The 20650-nt window shown below is 40.9% G+C and overlaps 1 protein-coding gene across 2 annotated transcripts in view; it reads right to left on the reverse strand.

Moving 5' to 3' along the window:
- Positions 1 to 3876: 3876 nt before the first annotated feature.
- Positions 3877 to 20650, reverse strand: part of spire1b (spire-type actin nucleation factor 1b) — a 49252-nt gene continuing 32478 nt past the window's right edge. The window contains exons 5-17 of one of the 2 annotated variants that reach the window (XM_034103466.2): positions 18331 to 18405; positions 17935 to 18099; positions 17316 to 17402; positions 15573 to 15702; positions 14951 to 14992; positions 11374 to 11537; positions 11180 to 11273; positions 10842 to 10984; positions 7964 to 8101; positions 7818 to 7888; positions 7680 to 7707; positions 6888 to 7180; positions 3877 to 5935 (exon numbers count right to left, since the gene is read on the reverse strand). In XM_034103466.2, the coding sequence (XP_033959357.1) occupies positions 5680 to 5935; positions 6888 to 7180; positions 7680 to 7707; positions 7818 to 7888; positions 7964 to 8101; positions 10842 to 10984; positions 11180 to 11273; positions 11374 to 11537; positions 14951 to 14992; positions 15573 to 15702; positions 17316 to 17402; positions 17935 to 18099; positions 18331 to 18405 (1686 nt within the window). In that variant the 3' untranslated portion in view covers positions 3877 to 5679. The remainder of the gene's footprint in view (positions 5936 to 6887; positions 7181 to 7679; positions 7708 to 7817; positions 7889 to 7963; positions 8102 to 10841; positions 10985 to 11179; positions 11274 to 11373; positions 11538 to 14950; positions 14993 to 15572; positions 15703 to 17315; positions 17403 to 17934; positions 18100 to 18330; positions 18406 to 20650) is intronic. The other variant, XM_034103467.2, reaches the window with a different exon arrangement.

Genomic DNA, 20650 nt, shown 5'->3' on the forward strand with positions numbered 1-20650 from the left:
GTGCATCTGTTTTATTGCGTAGCACTGTTGGAGGAGCCTGTGACCTAAGGGGGGGAGGGGGGTAGGACACGTTCGATTCCTGTTTTGAATAGTGTGCCGTCGATGGGTTTCATTCCATTTCAAAGTCCTTTTGGACGCTCTGTGTAAACGTCGCGCATCCAATCACAGAGGTTGAGGACTGATCACGGGGTTTGTCAAGCTAAGCACATGGTGTAGTCCCAAACGATAGCTGAGGATTCTGGGTAGTGTAGTGTCTTCTGCCGTCCAAAAACTCCGAAAATATATTTGTTTCTCCGAATCGAAGGGGGAAAATACAAAAGCATTGTACACAATTCAAACCAATCAATGTTGTGTAATTAACAAGGACAATTTGGTGTTTTTTAGTCGATGAGTAGTGCAGATATCACTGTAAAATCAATCGACAGTAAGGAGAATAGGCTACTTACTTCCGGGTGTAAAATTCTCCGTTATCCAATGGGAATGGACGCTCGTAATACAATACAGGGGACATGATCATTATCTTTTAAATAACGTTAACTGAAGGGAACAATCTATTTGACACAGCTGAAGCTCTGGCCTTCCTTAAAAACTAACTAATTTAATAAAATTAACAGTTGCATTACACACAACGCACGTTGTAGAAATGCGTGTGTGCACCACGACAAAGGAGCCTCATTCACTTTACATTGGGGTTGTTTGCGTGGTGCCCACACGCAAATGTAACAAAGTTCGTGACTCCACCACGCATTGTGGTGTTAAGGAGTCGTGGTGGAGTCACGCATTCTGGTGAGATCAGGTTGTTTAGGGATGATGTGGCCGGTAAAGCTCTGTCCAAGAAAAGCCTGAGAGGATGGCTCTGCGAGATCCTTCCTCAATGGGGTCTATGCAAACTCTACACGTGGTATGGCTGTATCAACAGCCTTGTTCAACGGCGTGAGTATACATACATATGCACGGCGGCGTCTTGGCCTACGCCAGGCCCCTTTTATCTCTTGGACATTTCTGGCTCCTTCTCATCGTCTGTGCTTGCTGGGGCAACACAGGACTGTTGAGTGTGCTCTACCCAGCCAAGTGAGCTGCAGCCCCGATTTCTCTACGGTCTCAACCAGATGAGAGGAAGTTGGGGTGCGGTGGCTGTTAACCAAAGGCCAGTCAGGGGCAGTATACGATACGATAATACTTTATTTGTCAGATCAAGTCTGAAATTTGACTTGCGTCACAGCAGCTCCATGTCCAACATCAACAGACAAGTATCCAGACACAATACATGAAACACAAACAACAAACATTTAACATAACAGCACAATCAGTGAAAGAAAACATGCTCAAAGAGCCTTCAGCGTGCATTTGATCTGGGATTTAGCTCTGTGTTTACTGTGAGGATTGACTGATGCACAAAGGAGTGCTTTAGTCTGACTTTATTGAATCGTGGGACCCTGTATCTCCGATTAGATGGTAGCAGTTCATACTCACTGTTCAGAGCATGGTTTGGGTCAGAGATTATGTTGTTGGACAGCCTCACTAGGTTGTTATGATAGGCTGAGTCTCTGACAGGGTCGACCAACAATCTTTGAGTAGATTTTTAACAGGTGGAGCAGTTTTGATTTTAAAGCTGCTGACAAACATTTGTACCAGGTAGTATTGCAGTACTGCAGAATAGACAAGATCACAGATGTAAAGAACAACAGAAGAAGTTCTCTGCTCGCCCCAAAAGACCTAAGACGGCGGAGAAAATAAATTCTTTGTTTTGTCCTTTTGCACAGATAATCAATGTGATCCTTCCATGACAGCAGATGGTCAGTCATTACACCCAAGTATTTGTATGAAACTCCCTGCTTGATTTCATCTGTGTGGATGACAATGGGGACTTGATGGGAGTCAGATGGTGAGCCAAAAATGATTTCCTCAGTTTTCTTGGTGTTGATCTCAAGATTGCTATCAGTCCACTCGACCACCTGATTTACAGCCTGTTGGTGCAGCTCAGGGTCGTCTGTGTTACTAAGCAGAGATATTATTGCAGTATCATCAGAGTACTTAATGATGACTTGATTTGGTGTGTTGGTACGACAATCATCAGTGTAGAGAGTAAAGAGCACAGCTGAACTCACGCAGCCCTGGGGGGCCCCTACATTGGCTGTGATGGCAGAGGACAGGGTTTTGTTAACCATCACAAGTTGCTCTACTAGTGAGGAAAGCAGCATACCAGTAAATCAGGTATGGATTTACTTCCATTTTGGCAATTTTTGAGTGGCCACAGCATCTTCCGTACCGCAGCCTTGTTTATAGGCAAATTGGTATGGATCCAGTTTGTCTTGTGTTGTACTGATAAGAAATCGGAGCAGAATTATTTCTAGTGATTTCATAATCACTGAGGTGAGGGCTATTGGTCTGTAGTCCTTATGTTCTTTTGGGCATGGAATTTTGGGTAGCGGTTTGATGTGTGAAGTTTTCCATGACAGAGGGATGGTGTGCGTGTCAATAGAAGCCTGAAAGATGGGTTGCCACACTGGAGCCAGCTCAGTAGCAAAGTTTTTCAGCAGAAAACCGCTGCACCCATCTGGCCCAGCCGCTTTCTTGGTGTTGGTGCACTGAAATGTTTTTCTGACCTCTTCGACACTGATGGTAATTTTGTCAGAGGAAGCAGGTATTATGGTTTCGAGCATTTCAGTGCACTTTGCAGAATTATCCAGTGACTCGAAACGGGTAAAGAACATGTTTAGTTCAATAGCAAAACAAAATTCATTGTACAATAGGTTTAGCTGAGGATGACATTCCTGTCATGGTTTTCATGGTGTCCCATACCTTTTTGGTATGTGTGATGGGTCGATGTTGTTGAACGACAGGGCATTTATCCATCAGGGCACCACCCACTGTAACCATAGAGTCCAGTAGAGGGCGGAGCCTGTGTAAGATATAACGGGGGGTTACGTATTGTAACCCTAGTCATATAAGCACAGACGGAGTCCTCACCTAGGGGCTGTGTCTTTCCTATGCCGCTCGCTGAAGAGGGTGTTGGATGACAGTCAGGAGGTGTGGCCGCCTTATATACTGTGGGCCTGCGCGCGCATTCAGGTAGGCTCGCTCCGATTGTCCGGCTACGTTTATCTCAGTAGGTGAATGCTCGCATAGCATGGTTGAGAGTAGTACCCATAGAGTCCAGTAGAGGGCTCCGCCTGTGCTTATATAACTAGGGTTACAATACGTAATCCCCCCCCCCCCCCGTTATTGTACGTGAGATGGAAGTATTCCATCACAGTACACTCACATAGTCACACTTTAACAGTTTCTACATTAAACCAAACAGAAAGAAAATCAACCCTTTGTAAATCTTTATGTTCCATAATGTTTTTCACTCTCCTTCAGCTCTATCAGTCGATCACTGATAGCAGGTTGTTTTTTAGAATGTTTTGTCTCGGAAAGAGAGTGAACCTTAGAATGTCAACTGGATAACAACCAGTTCGCCTCGCCATCACATTACTTTTAACCACGTCACCACTTATGAATGGAAGACTGCCAACATCAGCCGGCAAGGGCTGCATATAACATACAAAATGTATCTGCTAATCATTTGTTCTATAAAATGCCAGAAAAAAAGGGAAACAGGTCAATTCCAGTTTCTAAAATGTCAAGTTTTGATGGTTCCAGAGATATTTATTTTAATACAGTAGCAGGAAATCTTATTTTCTGCCATTTGTGCATGAGAAATGACATCAATGATTTATTATTTTTTCCATCCATCAACATTGTTTGATTGAACAATCATTGCAGCCCTAATCCTGATTTACCTGGAGAGACATTTCCAGGGAAATATAGAACATGTTTTTTCATACTGGTGTGTTTAAATCGGTTTAAATCCAGAACAAAGAAGATTCATGATCAGGTATTGCATTACAGTTTATTGTTGTAGTCATCATTTGTTGCACTCTCTGCACGGAGGTACATCTTAAAGGTAATACAGACTGAGGGTAAAAGCTACACCGTAGTACATGCATGATGCAGTCACACTGTGGACTCTGCCCTGACCACCCTACTGCACTGGGAGAGTTCCCCTCTCAGAGAGACAGATCTACAACAGTCTCACCGCCATGACACCATCCAGGCAACACACCTGACCTACAAACACACCTTTAGAAACGAAGTATGTACAGGTACAGTAGATGACTGTTCAATATGTGAGTGTGATAGTAAAAAAAAAGGCAGTTATTAAGGCAGACATATATTAATGAGGAGTGATATAAAGAACAAAATAGACACACAGGCCAGTAATGAGACTCTGAATGAGGGAGGGAAATCCTAAAGGCATCATATTGAGACTTACAGTATGTTGGTTTTTTCCTGAAGCCTGTGCAGTGAACTGCATCTGTACAAAAAACATGAGGTGTTAATTATGACTAATCCTTACACAATACAAATACTTAATGTAAAGAAAAGTAAACAATTTCATATATAATATATATTTATCAACGCAAAGATACATTTAAAAATGCATATGTAAATCAAGACATGGCACAACTGAAAAAACTGACACATGGTACAGAAGGTAAAAATGTTGCTATACCTGCTTTACTCTTAGTGATTGTAGTTAGTTGCATATGAATGGACAGTAGGTTAAATGTGCTTTAATGGCCCTAAAAACATTTGTAATCTGCTTCTCTACTAGTAGCAATAAGGTTGACTATTACAACAACATATGTATCTGTTAATTTACATCTGCTCTTTTGGGATCTCCCCAACTGGGGCTGTGGAGTGTGGAAGATGTGGTTATTTACCAGACTGGAACATTTCAATAAAAGTGTTGCACCATGGGAAATGTTTTTGAGCGTGACCTAGATATAACTAATGGAGACAGACAAACACACATGAAGGAGAAACAACATCTCTGCAGCTTCACCTTTCTTTTTATAATTATTCCTTTATGAAAGTGCAAGTCTTATGTGATTAAATCTGAGCATTAGTTTTATTATTAGCATCTACAGTAGTTTTGGTTTTTCCATCTGAGAAACTGAGATTTAAAAACAAATTTCCAGGGGCCCAGTTTGTCTCATCTTGTAAGACAACAGCACATATTTTAGTTTGGGGTGACATGGATAAGAAAGCTGTTATCATTTGGCACTACATTTGAAGGAAAACCAGTTATTTGTTTTAATTGTGATGCAAAGAACGGGTTGCTTTTTTTCTGAAAGCATGATTTTAAATATGCTTTGCAAAGAGGAAAGTGGGAGGAGTTTCATTGATCATCATCAGAAAAATAAAACAGGGACTTCATCGAACAATCATTTACCGTATACACACATGTAAAAAAAATAAACCCATAGAAAATGTACAGTTTGTTATTCTGTAGTGTCACTCTCAGTTACATTAAAGTCTCTCTGCAGGGCCAACAGTCCGTCTTCAGTCTTGTGCTTGAAGGTTTTAATGTGAGTTGGGTTGGACCACCCGGGTAATGAAGTAATTCAAAAGTCTGTGGCCAGAGATTAAAGGATCATCTATGATATGGTAAAAAACAACAACTGTATGCTCTTGTCTGAAATAGCTATTCACGACGATCAGAAAACAGCGACAAACACCACCGAGGTCCAAATCTGAGTATACGTGTACAGTAAGATCATATCCAGTGCTGAGTGCTTCTAATTGTGCCGAAGGAGCTGGAAGGAGCCAGAGATAGAGAGATGAGGAGTTTCAGATCTCCTTGATTGTCCGTTCTGACGGCCGGTACTCCTCCCGTCCTTTAGGGGAGGACATGTAGAAGGACTGGGTCTTGCGTTTTAGGCGCGCTCTCTTGGTGGCCAGGGACAGGCTGTGCTTGCTAGAGGCGATAATGTCAGTGATGAACTTGATGCAGTCCACACACACCTCCATGGTGGCCCAGTCCTCCGTCAGCTCTGAGGGCAGCTCCAGTTCCTCATGAGACTTTAAAGAGCCGTGCTTGGATAACCTACATGGGACAGGAGGACAGGAAGGCATAAACAGGATCAGAGAGATATTGTTTTTTTACTTACTTTGACTTATTGTTGAAACTAAGCATGTAATACATGGGTAACACAATCTCTGTGTCAGGGTGACTTAATCCTAATTACAAAAAGGGGTATTTTCTCACTAACATGTAGTGGTCACTAGTCATATGAATTGATTCATTGTTTGGGTTTTGCCGTTTTTCCTTTTCTTTTTTTCAGCATTTGGATAAATCAACACTTTTTGAATAAAGATTATGTAATACAATATATGCCCCAGCATTTTATGAAATTATGATAAAAAAACAAATAAATACCTCTGGACCCTTTGTACAAAACAAAAATATGCAAACTGTGCTTCTGTATCTCTGAAGAAAAAAATGTAAGTGCAATTCAGTTCAGGGAAATTGGACAGATATTTAATCTCAAACAACCATAAAACATTTCTATATCGTTTCAAAATGTGTTAAAGAGTTTATTTTGTATTATACTACAACACAATTTGACTTTCAACATAGTCAAGCAATGCAATTTACCCGGTATCCAAGCACAGTATTGCAGTATGAAATTTGATTACGGGCAAAAATAATGTAAATTGTAATACTGACATATTTGAAATTGTTGACAGGAAACCTCAAATGACAAACATTGTGAATAATAACTATATTGATCTGAGAAAAAGGCGAAAAGAGATAAATCAGTGACGTCAGCACAAGCCAAGCAGGTACCTGCATACAGGTCAGTGGGAAAAGTAGTACTGCCCCCATAATTTAGAAAACATTTTGGAGTATGTACCACTGCATACATCCATCACTCAGGGCTTTGTGGAAATGAGGCGTTTGGGGCAAATGTACTAATATCATGCTAACTCTCAACAGGATAACTAGTTGTACAGAACTTCCTGCCAGAATGAATATGAGTGTGTTTAGCTCTTACTTGGATATGGTCTTGTGCAGGCCGTGGCGCTGTGGGCTGCTGGAGGACTTCTCTGATTTGGCAGCAGCTGTGGCTCCAGAGGCTTTTCCAGCTCCTATAGAAGCTCCCTTTTTTTCTGCTTTCAAAGTGGGAGGCGCTGCGGCCCCTCCCTCTGCTGACGGCCCCGGCCCTCCAGCCACAGAGAACCCTTGTCCTACGTCAGCAATGGCATTCACCCGCTCCCTGGGGAGGGTGTAGGTCGAGCCAATGGAGTAGATGGGCAAGCTGGAATAAGGTTTGGACGGCAACCTCATCTGTTAGAGAGACAAGATAGGAAAGTAATTAAGTAAAAGCTTAATGGTTACTAAGAAAGAATACTGATGAGGTCTACATGTTTTAAGGAATTCACATGTTCAGTTCATCTACTTGAATAGGCATCTTTAACTATTATAATGATACAAAAGATAGCTTTAAGAACATCAGAAATACAATATGGTTGCATACACAGTTTAAAGCCTTTCAGGCACAACACAACAATGGCACCACTGCCCTGTGAAACCCATTATTTATTGTAAATAATAGCTTTCAGAGAACAGTGGGAATGCCTAAGCAGCGTTTGGACTAAGGTTATTATTATTTTTAATATATTAGGGACTCACTAGTGTATCTTAAGGCCATAGAAGAGTTGTTAGATAAAGTCAGTTTTTGGATGTCACCACATTATTGTCAGTTACCTAATTAGATCTTATAGTGGATCAAGTAAATGCTGCTCTGACAGCTGATTGGCTGATCGATTCATTCAAGCTGACTCACCTTTTTGCAGCACTGTGCACACACAGGCCTGCACGGAGAAAAAAATGAAGGGAGTGATGAATAAAAACAGTCAAGCTTACTTCTAAATACTTTTTCAAACAATGCAAGAGATGAAGCTAATCATGTAGGTTGTTTTACTTTTTGCAAAACTGGCAGATGTAGGACCAGGTGAACAGGGAAAACCTTTTGGTTCGACAACAGAAGCAGAGCTGCAATAAAAAGAAAAGATGATGTTAGAAATCAAGAATGGTACAGCAGGATAATGAGGATGGGGCAGCAGTTACCTTTCCCTTCTTCATGGCGTTGTAGACCTCTTTGTACTGCTGGAACTTCTCCAGCTCTGCCTTTACCAGCACCTGTCTGATGTGCATCACCTCCTCCACCGTCAGAGAGAGACACTCCACAGGGAAGCAGAACTCCTCCTATAAGGAAAACACACACACACACACACAGAACAGTGAGTGATCCTGGCCACAGCACATCTAACACAGTGTTTAACATTCAGCGCTTCTTTAGAGCAGCCTGTGAGGGTCCGCACTACATTTGGGTCATAACAATGTTCTCATTGTTCAGTGAAGATTCAGAGAGGGCTCGTGATGCGTAAACTGGAGCGATGGGAAGACGTCATGGCAACAGAGCTACTCACAAACAGGGCAATGATTGTAATAAATGACCATTCCAAAGTGATGGATTTGTTTTCTTCCCCAATTGATATTTTTTGTGTTTATGTTTATGCCCATAATCAAACATCTTTATTTGTTTTTAATTGTAGCAGGGCTGCAGCAGTTTTGTAGTCGGGTGGTTCCATGTGAGGCAGTTTAACCAAAACGTCCTGGGTTCTATTCCAGACGTTTGACCTTTCTTGCATGTCAAACCACATCTTATATGGGCCAGATTATGCTTTTTGGGGTTTCCCTTTCCTGTAGTGTGTTATAAAGGTACTGTATCTGTGCATGTAAATGGTCTGCAAAGGCTAAAATCCCTGTGTTCCCTCCAGAGGGACTTTCTCTCCAACACACCTCCCCCTGCCTGAAACGCCTCCATTGGACTCCTTTGTTTACTTCTGTAACATAGTGACAACACTGTGTAACACTCACGCTTCTATTGGCTAGCAGTCTAACAAATTGTACGTGATAGGCTAAGGGGCGGGACGTCTCTAAGAGGTTGACCAATCACAACAGAGCCGGCCAGCTAACCAATCAGAGCAGACTGGAGTGGACTCTGGTTTCAAAATAATATCTTTAAACAATAATATTAATAATTGAAAATGTGACAAGCCACAGCTGTGCTTGCTATACTGTGACTGGTGGAAGCATTGTGCTTTGCTTTGCATGTTTTTAGTCTGCACACAATGTATCGTTATTTTCAGGAAAGGTTCAATATAATTTGTTCAGGTCTGACTATAGAAAGCTTCTTTTGTTTCGTTCAGTAAACACAGTGTGCTGCTGTTTTCCTGTCTGTAGATACAGTCTGCCTGCTATCCCTTAGTACTGTATCAGTTACGTTATCTCCGCAAAGCACAAGCCTGAGGGGGATCATGTGTTTTTGGCCGTGTGTCCCTGTGTGTCCACAGCTAATCTCTCATACTACTGGACCTATCAACCTTATATTATTTGTGCACATTTCTGACTGTTGCTATGTAACCCAACCAGAGGCATCAGACAACTTCAGGGTATTATAAAAATCTTGAGAGATATGTGAAAAGGCTTCTAAACAGTGCCTACATACAGTATCGTTAGAGCCACACAACGATGTGGAGATCTTAAAATACTTTTTATTTCTAACGCATCCCACCACCACCACCACCTGTTAAATATCATTTGTTCAATACTAGAGCAGATTTCAAATGTATTTTAGTGAAGACGACACCTAATTGCTTTTGTGTGTTCAATTGAAAGCAGTGAAGTAAACAATGGATAAATAAATGACATTGTTCACTGGTCACATGTCATGACACCTCAGAGATAAAGCAGTGTGTCCCTAGTCTACAATGTCAGAAACCTACTCTACAGGTGAATGATGTTTAGTGAAGAAGGAAGCACGAGGAGAGGATGGGCAGCTAGAGTTATTATACCAGAACGGACAGGGGGAGACTGGCAGCTTGGCCCACTCTCTTCCTCTGAGGTAAACTGCCCTGCACAGAGAAAATACTGCCTTCATCCACCCCAAAGCAAACGCCTCCATAGGGTGTGAACTCTGCAAAGGGTGGAGGAGGAGGAGGAGGAGGAGGAGGAGGAGGAGGAGGAGGAGGAGGAGGAGGAGGAGGAGGAGGAGGAGGAGGAGGAGGAGGAGCCATGTTTTAGGGCAGTTCTTCATGAAGCAACTGACGCTGGGCTCGGTTTAGCAAACAAGAGAAAATAGTTTCCTTACAGATCAAGTTTTCATCATAGCTATTGGTTTACTACCATATATATATATACACAGTATATAGCATTTTACAAACACTTTCTGCTTATATCATGTGCAATAATAATAACAATGTACAATATTAACTTGAAATTATGTATCTGCCACTATGTTTATTTTTGCACTATTACTCATACAATACTGCTCGTCACTGTAAAGTTTTTACATTCATTATTTGACCATCTATGTTTCTTGTAGTTGTTTGATTCGCTCTTTTTACTGCACTGTTAGTGTACGGTTGTATTATTAAAATTGTTACTTTTATTATTATGCTGCTGTGTTTATTGTATCTTTGTAACTCTGGTACAACAATTTCCTTCAGGATAAATAAAGTCTTATCTTATCTTACCACATATGCAGATATATACACATTTCCTAAACATACATTACATTACTGTGTGTTTTTTGGTATATTTCTTTACTTTTATATTAATGTACACATTTCTTTAAAGTTTTAATGTGACTGTCCCGGCTGTTCGTTTAATTTTCATTTATTTAGTTCTAGTTTCTTTCATATATATCTTTTGTGAATATTCAGGTGGAAAACTCTGACTTTTTTTTAACTGGCTACACTTTCATCAGTATGTTCTAATACTGTCTCAGAATGTCACACTATGTGATTTTGTTAAATAACAACTTTTACTGCACCTTTTGACAGTTTTAAAATAGATGATAGAACCCTTATTCTGCTCATTCAACATGTTTTGTGTTTTTATTAAATCTTCTGAATCTACACAGAAAAGAAGTGGGACTAACCAGAGACTTAGAGCTCTTTTTAGAAGGCAGCTGAAACAGTCGGACGTTGGTCGGGGTTTCCTTCTCGATGGAGTGTCTCCTCTGGGGGGTCTTACGCCTCTCTGGCTGGGGTGTTGAAGAGATGGGCAGGAACATGGGGGGAGCTGGTGTTCATAGAGGAAAGAAAGGGAAATGAGAGAAGATGAGGCTGCTTTACTCAAAATATTCCATCGATTGGTTAATTCAAGGTTCAAGACATTTCCGTAATAAACATGGCAGAGGAGGCTGTTAGATGAAACCCATTGGTCACTGTCGGTGTGCTGAGGTGTGAAGGGGACGTAGAAATATTCCTGACTCACTTTTCTTCCCCACAGCACACTCTGGGGATGTATCATCCATCAAAGACGTAGCCACGCTGGAGCTGCTGGCGGACTTGTGCCCAAATATGTCATCCTGAATGCATGGAAAATACAAACACTTCAGTCATCATTTGCTCTGCACATGCTGGATGTTATTTCTAAAACACATCCTACACAAACAGACTGATACTGACGTCAGAGTCGGAGCTGTCCAGCTCGGAGAGGCTGGGGGCCTTCAGGAGCCTCTTCCTCTGAGGAACAGACTGGGATCCCGAGGGTTCTCCCCTGGAAGATGTGGACCCGTTGGTCAGAGACAGAGTGCTGGACGTCCTCCTGCCCATGTATGGACTAAACTCATCTGCAGAGCCACACACACAGAGTTATTCAGACAGAAGGAGGGGAAACACTTGACATGGATCTCAAAACAATTCCTCATATTACTCCTGGCATCCAATTGAATTCTTTAAATCTATTTTACCCGATCAGCCCCGAAAAAGGGGAAACAATTTTCAAAGTTTATCTGGTAGATGCAATAAAGCCTATTCAGGATTGAGGTGTGAGATCCATCCCAAGGTTATATAGGTCAGGATAGGTGAGTTCAGTTGGTCTGAGGGGAGGCAGAAGAGCAGGCTGGTGTTACACAAAAAGCATGGATGACTCTTTTTTTAATATTATTTTCAGGGGATGCGCTGAATCCTTCAAATCCACAAAGTCATTCTGCATCGAGAGAGGAGTCGTCCAGTGATAGAAGTACAATTGATGATAACCAAACACCTAACAAGCTGCCTGACTCTAGCTGTAGTTTCAAAATGGTGAAGCTGAAAAGAGGGGTTTAGAGGGAGGGAGTAGAGGAGGAGAATTGAAGTGCTGCAAAAGACAGAGTAAGACCTGCAGCTGATCTATGGGAGCACTGAAACCGCTCTCTTCCTATTTCTATTCTGGACTAGGACTCACTTTTCTACGACCTCAGAGACTACATCTTTAGGCTTTGTACACTTGTGTCCTGCCCAGGCTTTAGTATTGAAATATTGAAATAGAGGATATATTAGTTTACAGCCAGGGAGGCAGACAGACAAGGCCATTGGTTAAGGGTAAACAAGGCCTTCCAAACCAGAGCAGTGCTGATACCTTACCTACTCCAGTACGGAACAAATCCTGAGGCATACTGCGAGTTTTGCCAAAACCTAAAAGGGAACACCTCCTTCATTAGGATAGATATAAGAATATTCCCCAATTGGGTATGTCTGTGCTGTAAGAACTCAACTATCAAGAAAATGTATGTTGAGGTATTGTTGATGTTGACCCACACCTCTTAAAGATTAACTTAGAGTTGTGCTGCATATCATTTTTGTCTAATGCTATTTTTGATGGTAAAATGTATCTCCTTGCCCCTTCTATTTTATCGCTGACTGTTGAATGTCAGAATGTGGTTTCACAAAAACATCCTTTCCCCTTGATTCTATAACAAATTGATATACTTTAATACATTCATACTCACCGTCAACAAACACTGTTTCGTATTTTTATCTTGTTAGCTTAGCTTAACTTAGCATAAAGACAGGTAACAGGGTGTCTTCCAACCAGCACCTTTAAAGTGTTCTAATTAACTTAATGTTGGTTTACTCATTAAGTAAGTTTAACACATAAAAATAAATATTATATGTTAGCAATTTTTTGTCTGGGTGCAGTGACTTCCTGTAGTATCTCACATGTTACTGCCAGGAAATAGTTCCTGAAAACTCCACGAAAAACTTTAACTTTTAAAAGAAGAAGAAGAAAGCTAACAGTTTCACAATTTTGTTTGTGTAAATTTGGACAGAGCCAAGTTAGCTGCCTCCTGTCTTCATGCCAAGACAAGCTAGTATAACTCCTCCTGGTTCTAGCTTCAAACTTAGAGGGCTATTGATCCTTTCACATAACTCTTCAAGAAAGAGAATAAGCACAATTTTAAAATGTTCAGCTATTCCATAAATTGCCAATGCATTTAAAAACACTGTCTCCTTTTTGTCACCACGGAACAATATAATGGACCCAGAAGTGCATGATACATCACCAAAAGTGGAATCTATACCCTGCGAAATGGATTTCTCCTTGAAACGTTATTTTCTTGTTCCTGATTAAAACCTTAATCATGTCCATTAAAGTGTCAATGGGTATGTACCATTAGCCATAACATATCGAGCAGAGTGAAAAACCACACGTCTCACTCTGTGTGAGACTGATCCATCACAGAGGGAAGTCCGTACACACAGACGTTTTCGGACAGCATGAATGAGTATGCAGAGGTGATAAAGCCTGTGCTGTGATGAGAGACACTGGCAGAGTGGAGCACAGCATTATTGTGATTTGCCTGTGTCAGCAGTATTTTCTTATCACCTCAATCAAAAGTGTCTCATTAAGTCGGTCAAGTGCATTTAATGTCACCGGTCTCTACAGGTGCTGTGCAGAGCGTGAGGCAGCACCCTGATTCAATTCTGCAGAGTCATCTCTATGAAAGACTCTTTTGTATGACGTTGATGATTCTGGGAGACACAGAGGTCATATCAATCCCTTGATTAGATAGCTGGCTGCACACTTATGTAAGATTCACATGACGGCAGTATATTTCACAGATGACACACTGGGCTAAGGTGACTCTTTTCTCCTTCCTAATCCTGTATATTTGTTTGACGAGAGCTGTAGATAAGACAGACTGTATGAGCTGCACTGGTAAGACATCATGATAATTGAGTAGGATTATAAAACCACAATGATTCCAGCTAAACTTGTACCTGCACTGAGGCAATGTCATTGCACCATTCTTAAATAAAAACATATAATTGACTGTAAAAAATTATGTTACATCATTTGAACTGTCACTGGTCATTAATTCAGCCTGTAAACAGATAGCACCAAGAACAGAAAAGCCCTTTAGATATAGCAATCTGTCTGAGACCGTGTGATCTGTCCCAATCAGCGCGCTGAGTTTAATCTGTCCCTTCCCTTCAGTCAGATGCTGATGGGAGGTCAGGGGTTCCATCTTGTGACAAAATCCACAGGCACTGCGAAGTGTACATGTAATGAACACCATGTTGCCAACAAAATAACTGTCAACTATGGAAATGTTTTTAGCAAGGTAAGGAGATTCAAAAGGGAGGGAAGCATATGATGCCTCTCATTGCAACCACCACCAAAAACACATTGGCTGTAATGGATCCAGCTCATCTCAGATTTATTTTCCAGTAGGTTAAAACAAGTTTGTGCTTACAGTATTCTACTGCCGATTAGAGAGGAAGATCCTCACCTCTTCTCAACTCTAATTCATATGTTGGTGAGAAACTGTGCAGCCAAAGTTAAATTAGCTGAACCAGCCCCTAGTAATGGATGTACGGTTAAAAATGATTCATCATGTACCCCACCTAGACACCAAAGAAAGTAATTTTTCAATTGTACCATTTTTCAAACTTTTCCAAAAAAGACTAAATACTTAAAGTAGGCAAATAAATAATAGAATACCTACATATCACGCATCAGTATTTTCTTATCAGTGTCCTCCTACTGACCAGCGTCCCACATCACCATGTTCCCCCCCACAGATCACAGCCGACCATCACCAAACAAACACTGAAGCATGACATGAAATGTGTGTGTTGATGCAGTTTGTGCGATGATGTGTACAGTGTGCTGATGCAGTGTGTGTGATGTGTGTGTGTGTGAGCTGGGAGAGCAGATGAGCAGCCACAACAAGAAGGTAAACAGAAAAAGGCAGATAAGCAGCGAGGTAGACTTTACCTGACGCATCAAAACTGAAAGACATGCTAAGTGGCCGAATTACTGCAACGAGAAACAGTAATGGCATCGCACAGTCATTGCTTGTTATCAGGGAGTATACTAAGGTAAGACTTACTGTGATATACTAAATATGCTTGGCAGACATGCAGGGGTATATCACGCTTATTGTCAAGTATAACAACATGACGGGAGATAATAGGATTTCAGATATAAGCCATAGCCAATGGTGAGAGATTACAGACATTCAAAAACAGAAGTGGCTTGTTAGTAATCAAGGAATTGCAGACAGTTAGCATTAATATTCAAAAATATAGTAGTAAACTTCAAATATAATGCAAACAGTTTAATCAATAAAAGAATAATAATAATAATAATAGTTGCAACAGAAAGATAAAAAGTTAAGCAGCATTAGCTAAAAAAGCAAAGAGCAGCGGGACAAATGATAAAAGTGTAGTAGAACACGACGCTACTCATTTCTCATCTGGATTCATCCCAGCAGGTGAAAGCATCAGCTCCATACTTCAGATTAAAAATGGCTTTTCAGAGTGAAGTATGTTTTTCATGTGCATGACAGTGTGCATGTGTGTGTGTAACATGAGGAGGACGAAGACGTTTCCCTTACCCAGCCTGCCCCTGCGCATCTCACCAGGCGACACAGGTTTGAGTTTCCTCTCTGATTTGATTTCCGATAGGATCCTCTCATGCAGGGTCGGAGGAAGCTGAGTCAGCGGCTTCAGCTTGCGAGCCGACACCTAGCGCAGGTTGATGATGGGTTAAATAGAGACAGCGACAGGGAGTAAGTAGAGTGGAGAACAACAACTGACAACCAACAAACAGGGTTCTAGCCAGAAAGCCGTTTCATCACCACCTCCTCATCTCTCCTGTGACTGATTGTTCATCTTATTCTATAGGGTCGAGTGCCCTGCTGAAACTGCGCCTGCTAGATCTGCAGCGAGATTAATATCAACAGAGATCTGATGAGAGCAGCATTTTACTGAGTCCACAGTGCAGTGAAACTGTCATTTGGAAGCTACAGCATACATTTTTTAAAGAGGCTGGACTAGTTATTAACATACTCTTTTTTAATACAGAATAATTACAATTTTTATATGATGGGTTTATAGAAATGCTGTAACCTACGTTTGAATGTAATTCCAATCATTTAGAGTCTAGAAGATGCACTATACACTAAATGTGGCGATGTGGCTTTTTGGGTTGTACTAACTTTGGACTCGAAAACACCAGTTTAGGGATTTGGGGAAACAAGTCACAAAATAAGGTATATCCTGTTGAAATACACAAACTTTGTAGAGCTTTTCAAATAAACATGTCATTTTAAACTCTTGGTGTCTGAGTCTGACGAGAACGTAAAAGCTGTAGAATTAAGAAATACAAAATAATATCCTAGCATGACTTCTTTGAATGTCTTGTTTTTTCCAAATCTTAAAGTTGTTTAATTAATAATGATGTGAAGACTGAATCAGCAGCGATTTTAAACCAGATTTTTAATATCCAAAACTGCCTCCAAAATACGTTCTTTTAACAATCAAATGATAATCTATGTAACTGTTTCTGAAAAATGATCAGCAATGCCAAATAGCTCATAGTGGCCATGTAAGACTGGGATTCTTGGGAAACACCCAAGGAAGTAGCGGTGTTCTCCATTAGATTTTGGTAACTGTGCGTCTGAACCTTTACACAACATACATTTACAAGTTTGGTGAAATATTGTTGTATCTATCTCGCCAGCATAAGGTCGGAACCACAACAACAGGGTGCGAGATGATTTACAGAATGAGACTGCAGTAAACAAACTTTAAGACCAATCTTATTATTTTCTTGCCAATTACTTGATCATTTAACCTCTTTGATCCTCTGAATTGTGTTCAAGAAGGCAAAACATTCTTTGGTTGAACTGGTCACTCACAACTGATGCTCATATGATCTGAGAAGGGGCCAGTCAAAGGTTGGAAACCTCGGTTCTGGCTGAATGTTTTCAGAATCAGATTACCTTTCTTCGTCCCACAGAGGGAGATGTACATTGTGAACAAGTGAAGAGTGCAAAGATAGCTTAATATAATATGTAAAATAAAAGTAGAAATTACACAATTTACAATTTACCAAGTACAAAATACACATCCAGTACCAGTACAGTTTTGAGATAACAGCCAGGTGAAAGTATTAAAAGTGGAAGTATATATTGCACAGCTATTTACGGTATTTATGTTTATATGTGTGTGGGGGTCTACCAGGGGCCGTGATGGTTATACAGCCTGACCGCTGCAGGAAGGAAGAACCTGCGGTATTTCTGAGGCTGCAAGGAGTGGTTGTGATATTTGAGTCCATGCTCTTGAGTTTAACTTACAGGGTTGAGGGGTGGTCTGGACCTGATGAACTCCAGGATGACTTCATGAGCACTCTTCTTTAACCTGGGTGGGATGTCTCCATGTAGCTGAAAGAACAGCAAAGGATGAAATATACTGTACGAGAAAGGTACAAACAGTCACAGTACTTACCTACCTTGTAGAAAAATCTGGACTCATACTATCAACTTCAATTATTTGTTTTGTCAAATAACCAATTGAGATATAAACCGTTTTATTGCTTCCGTATTTTCAGCAATTCCAAATAGCTTATTGTTGCATCTGGCACTATTTTCCTTGGGGTTTTGTCAATAGTGAGTGCTTTAGGCAGCATTTTATGAGTGTTAACCTGCCAAGCAACTGGAGGTGGAATATGGAAGCCTCAAAGGTGTCAAATGAAAGTGCCTGTCCCCCTTATATCCCCAAATAAATATAAGTCAAGCACTACACTGGTGTCCTACAGAGCATCCCCCCATCCCACAGTTGTTATGCAACAGTGTTGTAATTTTTCCAAGCAATTTCCCATAGGATTGGAACAGTGGTACAACAGAAGTGCAGCAAGCTGGAAGCGTGCTTGCATGTGGCAGCGATTTCTATTTGCGGTCGAATCTGGACACTGACCATGACTTTGCGCAGGTTGTAGCGTTTGGACTTAATGTCGTTCATCAGCATCTCATAGGGGGTGAGCTGGAACTCGATGGGCAGGGGGTTATACTGACGATCCTGCACCTTCTTCAGCTTGACTCCTTCACGCAGGCCCCTCATCACCTGGACCCAGAACCGAGCCTGACGGAGGGAACAAAGGGCAGCATGGGAAATGTGAACTATATAATACCATTTGACTATGAGTTTATTTGGACAACAGCTCTGACCCTGTGCACACAAAGTAAGGAGGGTTCATCAAGGTGTAAAATCCATTCATACAGATGTGTGTTCATGCAGTTATGGAGAATCTTTAATATGAAACCTAAGAAAAGTCCCAGCTGGATGTCAGAGGTCAGGAGTCTAGTTGCTTACCCAGTCACCTGTCTGTAGTTCATCCAGGTCTTTGCCAGGCCCCTCTGATGACCCTTCCTCCATCTTACGGAGGTTCTGTTGGAAAGAGAGGGAGAGTATGAATATGAAATAAGAACACTAACTGTTTGAATCTTTAACCATGCTAGTGGTGTTGCCTAAGGGATGGCAGATTTCAGATGGCAGTCATTTGGACCAAAGGGGAAAATCTCAACAACTATTGGATGGATAGCCATGACATCCATCTAGTTTCAAGTATTCTTCAAAACAGAATGATATTTGTTTTGTAAATTATGTTTTCCTTCACAGAAAATAGACAAAAAAGAAGGTTATGCTTTAGGCCAGGTCACTTCCACCGTATTGTTCATTTTTCAGTTGTAGTGAAGGAACTGTTCATTTCTTCCAGTGAAAACATTTTGTCTTGAGCATGTTTTTTGCTAGTCAAATTAGCATTCCAAACTTTGCTAAGCAAGCTAACGTAATTATTTGTTATAAGCTGATAGCATGGTTGCGTTGCTTACATTTCAGAGTCTTGGTAGTGTGCATGCTGGCACTGTAAATATACAGTCTATGGTTAGTAATGACACAACCACTCTCTCACTAACCACTAGTTTTTAGGAATTTGGGGCTTTAATATGTCTTACAATTCTTTATTTTTTTAGCTAGTAAGCTAGCTGTGTTTGTACAATAATCACAACAGCCTCACAGAGCTGCTAGCATGTTCTAGACATAAACAGTGATATTAGCCTTAAAACAAAGAGAAACTTGATCACATATTCAGAAGAAAAATAACACGAACCTGACAGAATCCCTAAAGCTTAACAGAAAGCACATCTCCATCTCCGTGTTGTAAAACACTGATAACCTCTGGGTGGGAAACTTGGAGCTAACCTGCATTCTTCTGCTGGTGCTTTAAAGTTCAGCAGAGTGTGTGTGCGTGTGTGTGTGTAATAGAGAGAGCACTAGAGCAAGAAAGAGAAGGAAATTAAATGTAACAACAAGTGTGTTGTGAATTTAAAGATACAGGCAGATCTAAACTATAACCCTCTGGTTAATATATGAGGCGAGATACTGATAAGACAATCACAAGGAGTCTGCCCAGCCAACAGCAACACAAGACCCCATCCCACCGGGGAAATCACAATTCACCATCAGCCTGCCAGGAGAACTGCTGCCTTGACCGGACTGCAGGCTCCATGTAACAGTTATATAATATCACTCACAACATAATGCATTTTGCGGCATCATAACTCTGTATGCCCAAAGTGCATACAGTTATTCCGAGTCATAAGGTCATAATGAAGTGCTTAATAAACTTATAATGGTCCATCCAACTAAAACAATACTTAATGAGCCAGTGAAGAGGATAAAGGGAGATTAGAACACTTGCTTTTAAACACATTATCTCATTGGTATGAGTGGTGCGTGTTGAAATCAGATCAAAGCCACATATCTCCATTTCAAAAGGTTGGATTAGACAGTGTTCTCTTCACTTGACGGGGACAGCATTTTAATTCAAACATGCAAAGCAACTCTCGTGTGGACAAAATTAATAATTAGAGCAATTATCAATAGCATCTAGAACCATATTTTTCCTTGTCAATAATTCTGCTCTGGTTGTTATTCGTTCGCTGACAAGAAGCACTTATCCACGAGCAAATAGGAGCCAGTTGTTTCTGTGAATCACCACCAATTGAGCAGCAGGAGGCGTCTTTGTTGCGAGACAAAGCATCTCTTAATAATACATGTTATTTATATAGCACTTTTCCTGGCTTCGAAGATGCTTTACAAGCAAGTAAAGAAAAAAAGAAATGGCTGCTCTTGGCAGAGCCAATCTACAGCTCTGCTTAAAGACTGGGACGTGGGGGAGGGGCTGAACATCACCCATCTTACCCCTGGGCCCTCGAACACACACACAGTCAAACAGCTAGCATTCCAGATAAACACTGGAATAACAGACTGTGAATGCATGCACCGATGAAGGCATAAATAAAAAGACAAACAATCACATGATGCATCACGCACACACACTCATACACACAAACACTAACATTGGTCTAAATGACCTTGCATCACACTCGCCAGTTCACCATGAGGCTCAACAACAGTCTACACTTCAATATTGATCAAGACACTGAAGTAAAGCGAGATAAGCTAATTGTTGACTGACATTTTGACATGTGTTTATTGCATTTTTTTACCTTGTCTTTAATATTAGACATTAAACAAATAATAAGCACTATGTAAACTGGGTAATTGACTTGACATATATATGTAACCAACCAGATACCCTCTATTTATTCTGATGCATTGCGCACACTAA

Source organism: Pseudochaenichthys georgianus, chromosome 16 (genome assembly GCF_902827115.2).
Source record: "Pseudochaenichthys georgianus chromosome 16, fPseGeo1.2, whole genome shotgun sequence".
NCBI classification, from domain to species: domain Eukaryota; kingdom Metazoa; phylum Chordata; class Actinopteri; order Perciformes; family Channichthyidae; genus Pseudochaenichthys; species Pseudochaenichthys georgianus.